We start from the raw sequence: 7,625 nt of genomic DNA, 5'->3' as shown, positions 1-7,625 counted from the left end.
CCCCCCCCCCCCCGCTGCTTGCGCCCCCTCACCCGCTAGGATGAGTGGTCTTCTTCACGCAGATGCCGGGAAGACGCTGCTGATCTCCGACTCCCCGGGTGCGCCCCACACTCCGGCCACTGGTGATCCATCTTTCTTTGCACTTGCTGTCGGCTGCTAACCTCCCGGCTCTGCCTCGTCATTGGGCCTGCCGCTCAAGATCTGGTGACGTTCATTGCGTCCCAATTCAAGGGTGCCCCCTCGCGACTGTGCATCATCTGTGCGTCATCTCTCTCCCCCCCCCCCTGAGCCTCGCCATTGCCCTCCTGCCCCTGGCTGGCAAACCCCTTCTCTGACGGCATGCTATCTCCCCCCTCGGCCATCCAGCCCGAACCCTGTCAAAGGTGCTGTTCGAGAGAGGCAGAGAGGCTTTCCCCTTGACCTGCTGAGGATCCCCCTCTTTCGCGCCCCTCCTCCTGACACCCTTCGACCCGTCGCCCTTTGCAGAGTGCCCTCGGCCTGCCGGCTGCCGTGAAATTCATCTCCTCCACGACCAAAGACGATGCCACGATCGATGGTCGGCGTGCTGGCCTCGCTCAAGTCCTGAGCCGCCTCGATGACCCGTATCACAACATCATCTTTCACTGCCACGAGTGCGCATGTCCCTTGCCCCGCTCTGTCGGCGGTTTCTCCCGCACTTGCCCCGCCCCCCCCCCCCTACCTCCTCTGTCCACTTCTACAGCCGGCAATCTCACCCCAACTGACCTCAACCCACTCGGAAGGAGCTTCATCGAGGCGCCGCTGGCCAGTCGTAGTGCCGATGCGTGGATTGGACAAATTCTCCCCTGCTTCGGGGAGGTCTTTGCCCTGTTCAAGCATGTGTGGGCCGCCAGCGAGGACAGCCGGCCGACCAATGTCTGCCTGGTTGCCCCGGTGAATGCCCTGGGCAGTGGGCGCCTCGGCGGACACGGTGCCTGGGGTCGCGGCGCCGGCCCCTCGAAGATCTGCATTGCCTACGGTCTGGCGGCTCTCTGCCGGACCATGGCCCGAGAGGGGGAGAGGCTCCAAGTTCGCGTGAATGCCCTCTTCCCGGAGTTCCCGCAATTCCAGTATGCCTCAGGCACACCGTCTGCCCTGCCGGTGGCCCTGCTTCCCGGCCTGGGCGTCTTGCTCGGGGAGCTAGCCCTCACGGATGCTGCCTCGGGGCAGGCGTTCTGCTTCTCTGAAGCCTCGGTTTGTCGCGCCGGCTGGCAGCGCTCGTCCGGGGCGCTGGTCGCTCCGGCTGCCGATCCAACCACCAAGGCTCACCCCACCCCTCAGAGTTTCCTCAACCCCGCATACTCGCCCATCCCCCTGGGGGACTTGCACCGGCGTTGGACCGACGTACGTGTCGAGGGTTTCTTCCCCCCCCCCCCCTGCTCATTTCTCTGTCCACCTCCCTCCTCCCCGCTTCGCCTCGCCGACCGCCCTGGCATTGGTTCCCCCCCCCCCCTCCTCTCCTCTGCCCCGTGTCTCCTCCGAGTCTTGTTGCTTGCCTGACGCTCATCCGACGAGCAGGTTGTTTCCTTCAACGCCGAGAGCGCCTTCCCGGAGACCATCACCGAAGTCGACTGGATTGGCCATCTTGAGGGTGCGACACCCGCCGGGGGATTCCCATGGCCACTTCCAGGCATCTCCCCCCTCTTACCGACACACCTCCTGCTTGTGCCCCCCTCCCAGATGCCCAGGATCTCCCGCAGCCGAAGCCCCTCGCGAAGTTGGACTTGAGCCTGCGCGGACAGGTGGCCCTGGTGACCGGCGCCGGGGCTGGCCTTGGGCGCTTCCATGCGCTGGAGTTGGCGCGCCATGGCGCGGCAGTGGTCGTCAACGACATGAACCTGGACGCCGCGCGCAAGGTTGTCGCCGAGATCGTGTCCCTCGGCGGCCGGGCCGTGCCGGATGGGAATCCCGTCAACACCGCCGGGCATCTGTGTGTGGAGACGGCCATCCGGAACTTCGGCCGGATCGACATCGTGGTGAACAATGCCGGGTGCGCGCATCTGTCGCATCGCCTGCCTCACTGGCTGATGGGCCCCCCTCCCCTCCCTCTCTCTCTCTCTCTCTCTCTCTCTCTCTCTCTTTCCTTCTCCGCTCGCGCGCGCTAATCGCCCTTTCTCCTGTTGGCAGTATCTTGCGTGACCGATCCTTCGCTCGGATGACCGAGCAGGAGTGGGATGCCGTGATGATGGTCCACTTGGCGGGCACGATTGCGGTCACGGCGGCCGCCTGGCCGCACTTCATGCACCAGCGCCATGGCCGAGTGTTCAACACCTCCTCCAGCGTGGGGCTGTACGGCAACTTCGGCCAGGCGAACTACTCCACCGGTATGTGACCGTCCCGCTTTTGAGAGATTGCCCTCCCCACTGCGCGCCACACGAGACCACCCTCCGATTGCTCATCCAGCCTATGTCCGGGTGATTCCCTCGGCCTCGGTTCTCTGCGTCCCCCGCCCTCAGCCAAGGCCGCCATTCATGGTTTCACCGACATGCTGGCCTGCCAGGGCCGCGACTACAACATCACGGCCAACACCCTGTGCCCAAATGCGGGTACCGCCATGACGGCCACCATCCTGCCGGAGGACATGGTTGCCCGTACGCCCTGATGCCCTTCCCTTGCCCTTGCCCTGCCGGTTCTTCCTCCCGCTCTCAGCCGGGGGAGAAGACACGCCTGATCGCCGGGCGCCCTCCCTCCCCCCCGCCACTGACTTCTCGGGGCTGCCACCCCCCGCCCAGGCCTCTCGCCGGCCTATGTTTCGCCGATCCTTGCCCTTCTTTCGGTCTCTGCGTACGTTGTCCCAGCGTCGACTCTCCCTTTGAACAACCTTCCTCCCCCCCCGGTCGGACCTGGCCGATGTTCTGCCTGTTCAAACTCTCACACACTGCTCGTCCCCACCCGTATCCCGGCAGTTGCCAGGTGACGGGCGGCTGCTTCGAGGCCGGGAGCGGCTGGTTTGCGCGCGTCCGCCGAGTCTTCACCCAGCCCGTGGCACTGTCCGCGCGCGGGAATCCCGGCATCATCCAGTCTGTACGTGCTGCGGATGTTGTCACCGCTGCAGGGCCATGTTCGACGATCCGAATGCCTGACATTGACCCCGCCTTCGGCCATTCCTCACCCGGTCTCTGGCTTGGGGCCTCGGCGTCGTGGCGACCCCCACCCGGTCGGTCAGATCCTCGATATGGACCTTTCGGCCAGCGCCGACGACCCCCAGGGCCAAGTTCACGAGCCCATCATCAAGCGCCTGCTCTCGGAGGATGCCTCGGCCACCGCCGGCCGGGGCAGTGACTTCGTGGACATCCTCTGGTCGCGGCGCTTCCGCAGCCCGAAGGCCGAGTTCCTTTTCTCCGAGCGCGACGTGGCACTCTATGCCCTTGGGGTTGGTGCCACCAGCCAGGACTTATCGGTGGTCTACGAGCAGCACGACTACTTCCACTGTCTGCCCACCTTCCCGGTGGTGTGCGCCTTCAATCTGCTCGCATCGATGAATCTCAGCCAGCATCTGCCGAAGTTTGACCTGGTGCGGGGCCACTGGCGCCAATGGCGTCTTCCCTGCTGCCCCCTTCGATTGGCACCGCAATGCTGACCCTCTTGTCCGTGGTAGGCTCGATTGTTGCACGGCGAGCAGCGCATCGAGATCTATGACACCCTCCCCACAAGCGGGGCCCTCAGCTGCCAGGCATACATCATTGATATCCAGGATAAGGGCAAGGTACTTTTGGCCCTTCGCCCCTCTCCCCCCCCCGTCTCGGGCTTTCCCGATGGGCCAGCTCTTGGGATTGCCATGCCTGGCGCAGTTACTGACCCTGCCGCTTGTCCACACTGCCCCAGGGCGCGCTGGTTATTACCGGCGTGGACACTTTCGATGAGAGTGGTCGGCTGATTTTCTTCAATGAATTTGCGGTCTTCATCCGCGGCGCCGGGAAGTACGTCTTTGTGGTGACCCGTCAGGGGGAGCCTTCCCTGACCAAGCGCCCGGTTGCCATGCTCGCCCTTCCCTGACCCGGCATTCATCCGACAACTTGCGCGATCAAGTTTTTCCCGCCGCGACTCGGCCCTCAGTTTGCCGATTCGCCCGGCCCCGGCTGTGGGGCCCGCTGCCCCCAGCAAGTATCTGGTCCAAGTGGCGGCGCCGACCGGGCCCTCGCAGGCGGCATTGTACCGCCTGGCCAGCGGGGACCTGAATCCGCTGCACATTTCACCGGACTTCGCCGAGATCGGCGGCTTCGACCGGCCCATCCTGCACGGCCTGTGCACCTTGGGCGTGGCGGTCCGAGCCATCCTGTCCTACCTCCAGGAGGGCACCGAGGATGACCCGGCAGGCATGGTCCCAGCCCTGCAGGGCCCCTTGCCCGAAGCCACGGCCATCGCCGGGCGCTTTTCCAACCATGTTTTCCCGGGCGACACGCTGGTGGTCCGGTTTTCACCGGATCCCGCCCTTCGCCACCGTGTGCACTTTGAGGCCCAGGTGGCCGGAAGGGAGGCCGAGCGCCCGGCCATCAGTGGCGGTCTGCTGGACCTGAGCTGTAGCGTGCCGACCCCCCGGCGCTCGGTTCGACTGCGGTGCCGTCTCTGAGGGTGTCACCCCGCACCACCGATGGTGGAGCAGCATTTGTGGTTTTGTGCCTCCCCCCCCCCCCCCCCCCCCCCCCCCCCCGGCCGCTCTGCGCTCGCTCCAAACGAGGCCCAGAAAAAGGCAGATGTGATATTAAAGCTCTTCAGTTGTCAAATTCCCTCGCTCGCCCTCTTTCGTGGGGTTCCCCCCTCCCGCGCTGCTTCTCTGTCCATGGGTTTCCCTGGCTTGTGTGTCGACGCTCACTTGGACTTCCCCCCGTTGCTCGATACACCGGGGAGAGAGGGGGGGGGGGGGAGGAGTCCCAATTGGACTTAGGGCGACATTCGTGTGCGTGCATTCCAGGCTCCCGGGGTTTCCTCGCCACAATGGCCACCAACATAAGAGGACAGGCAAGTCGGATTGGAGGATGCCCGGAGAAAGCAACCCATTTAGAAGATCTCCAACAGCCGAATTGAGGTGGTCATGCGGAGGAAGGTGTGGAAGGTGTCGGCCTCCTCGGCCGGGTCCGGGTCGGAGTAGCGCTTGGCGGTACGCTCTGGAAGGGTTGCCTCGCCGGCAAGGAGCTGCAGCAGCAGGGGCTCATAGGCGGAGGCCAGGATCGAGAGGACCGGGGCAAACATGCCCCCCCGGACGGCACTCAACCGGTTCGGGTCCGAACCGATGAATGCCCTCACCTTGGGGGGCATCTTTTTGATGGGCATGTCCGCAAAATAGGAAGCCTGGAAGAGGATGACATTCATGTCATCCCAGCTGACAAGCTGCAGGAAAACAAGGTCTGGGAAGAATCGGCTGAATGCCTGGGGCATTTGCAGGTCCAAGCCAGAGCGCAGGCGAAGGAATGCATCGGAGGGGAGGCGAGGGGGGGGGGGAGGAGAGAGAGAGGCAGGCAGAGAGGAGAGTAGATATGTGAGCCAACAGTGAGGGAGGGGGGGGGGGGAAAGATGGACGAAGAAGAGCACAACCCCGGGCCACGCGACTCATTGCGCACCTGCACAGCACGCGTGTTTATCTGCTGGCCAATCGGGCGGGCATAATGCCAGAGCCCCGGAAGGGGGGTTTGGTGGGCCAAATCAAAGCGTTCGGCCTTCGGCCGGCGCTCGCGCTCGCGGAGAAAGTTCAACGCAGAGCGATACACACGCAGGAGCAGGGCATTTGAGGGGCCGGTCTCCGGGTCCGGCCGATAGGATGGCAGGGTGTGGTATGCCAGGATCGGAGTCCAGCGACCGGTTGCCGGGCACACCATCTCGCTTGGGTGGTAATTGGCCTTGTACACCATCTTCGGGCAGGAAAGAATCAAGAACCCCAGGACATAGTACGGCCAGAGGGGATTGTCGGCGTGCGGGGGGGCCTTGGCCCGAGCGGCGGCCGCCCCGCCAGCCGTGAAGGCAAACCACGGGTCCTCCGGGGTGTGCAGCCGGGCCAGCGCCGCCGCCGAGCTGGGCAGAGACCCCCGCCGGCAGAGCTCAATCTCCAGAAGGGCGGTGATCGCGCCGAAGGAAACCCCCAACCCGGCGGAGGCCGGCACGAAGAAGGAATAGACACTGGACAGGCTATGTGGCAGGACGTCCAACACGCTGACAGCCACCAGGCGGCCGGGCCCGGTGGCATCGACACGCCGGAGCCGGTACTCCAAATGGTAGCTCCCAAGAGGCAGAGCAGGGCCAGTGCGCAGGTCCAAGTCTTCACGGAAGGGCACATCCGGGGCGTTGGCCGCGTAGTCGGCCCCCACGGCCGGCAGGACTCGATCCGAGTTGACATCGTCCAGCCACTGGTCAGGAGTGTCGGAGAAATAGCCAAAGGCCCCGAGCGAGGCCGAGTACTCGGCCGACTCGTGCCCCGGGCCGGCGTACTCCTGCAAGTCCTTCGGAACGGTGTCCCTGAAGGGGCTGCAAGCGATGGGCATCCGGCCCTGTGTCAGTGCTCGGGCATCGGGAGGAAAGCATGGCCCGAGAGGCTGGCGAGGGGCGGCCCAAGGGCAACGCACTTGCTGATGAGGAAGTCGAAATACTGGCTGGCGCCCACCTCGTTGGGCTTGGACTTGTGTGTGCGGATTTGGTAGGCCATGTAGAGGGCATGCGATTCCGCCGAGTAGTAGGCTGGAACCATGCGCGTGACGAGCATGTATTTGGGTTCCGACCCGGAGGCCGGGGCAGCGGGCTCATCGGCATGGCCAGGGGTCTCGGTGACCATGGGCTTATCCGCCGGAGGGGGGTCCTGGCAAAGGAGAATGTTGACATACGGCCCGGCGGCATGGCAAGTGGCATGCATGCCGGGGAGCCCGGCAATCCGGCGATGACTGGCCAGTGCGGCTGACAGGTTGGCCGCCAGACCGGCTGCAATGGCCGGCGGAGGTGGAATCCCACCGCCACCGCCACCGCCAGCACCGGAAGCGCGCATGAGAGCATGCAGGCGAAAGGCCGCGGCACTGGACCAGCAGGCGATCTCGCGCGTGCAAGATTCCCCACTGGCCTGGCACCGTCGTCCGCCAGGGGGCTGGTATGTGCGATTCGGCCCGAGGCGCAGGATGCCGGGATCCGTGGCCTCCAGGCCGGCCTCCATCAGGAGGTCCCCATGGAGACTGCGAAGGGCCTCCGCCAGGAGATCGCCCAGGGAGCCGGGTTGTGGTGCGGCGGCGGCCGAGGGAGCAGCAGCAGTAGCAGCTGCTGCAGCAGTACCCTTGCCTGGGCTGGGGGCGGGGGTACTCGGCTGGATGACGCCCTGCTGAAGCAGACGCTGCAGTCGGCGAAGGGAATTCCGCTGGTCCGAGGTCGGGTGGAATCCATTGGAGAGGGTGGGAAAAAAATGCGAGTGATCGGGGGTCGGAGAGCCCGACAGCAATGCCAAGGTCGATTGGCTCTTGGGGCCAACTTGCAGGCGAATCGGATACTGAGGGCAGCAGGTGGCTAGCAAGTTGGGCCGGTAGAAAAAGCTGCCAGATCGACGGAACCCCACATCCAGCATGACTGCCAGGGTGGCGGTGATGGCGGGAAAGGACGATAACGGACAGGGAGAAGGATTAGTGGGAGGCTCGAAGGGA

General features: G+C 64.9%; 2 protein-coding genes across 2 annotated transcripts; one reads left to right on the top strand and one right to left on the bottom strand.

Moving 5' to 3' along the window:
* Window positions 1-40: 40 nt before the first annotated feature.
* On the top strand, window positions 41-4,588 carry H696_00270 (hypothetical protein; the record flags this gene model as incomplete). The annotated part of the gene is made up of 15 exons (XM_009494117.1): window positions 41-98; window positions 200-259; window positions 367-383; window positions 487-632; window positions 762-1,362; window positions 1,537-1,609; window positions 1,699-2,008; window positions 2,146-2,342; window positions 2,475-2,609; window positions 2,751-2,802; window positions 2,925-3,042; window positions 3,185-3,532; window positions 3,617-3,724; window positions 3,844-3,938; window positions 4,048-4,588. The coding sequence occupies 15 exons, from the start codon at window positions 41-43 to the stop codon at window positions 4,586-4,588; spliced, it is 2,859 nt and encodes a 952-aa protein (XP_009492392.1).
* Window positions 4,589-5,016: 428 nt separating this feature from the next.
* On the bottom strand, window positions 5,017-7,549 carry H696_00269 (hypothetical protein; the record flags this gene model as incomplete). Its single annotated transcript, XM_009494116.1, has 3 exons — window positions 5,017-5,385; window positions 5,577-6,465; window positions 6,573-7,549. 3 exons carry the CDS (start codon window positions 7,547-7,549, stop codon window positions 5,017-5,019), a joined length of 2,235 nt encoding a protein of 744 aa, XP_009492391.1.
* Between the last annotated feature and the right edge of the window lie 76 nt (window positions 7,550-7,625).

The sequence above is a fragment of the Fonticula alba genome (assembly GCF_000388065.1).
Source record: "Fonticula alba strain ATCC 38817 unplaced genomic scaffold supercont2.1, whole genome shotgun sequence".
In the NCBI taxonomy this organism is placed as follows: Eukaryota; order Rotosphaerida; family Fonticulaceae; genus Fonticula; species Fonticula alba.
Note: the sequence above shows the minus strand (reverse complement) of the source record. Positions and strands in the feature narration are given on the sequence as shown.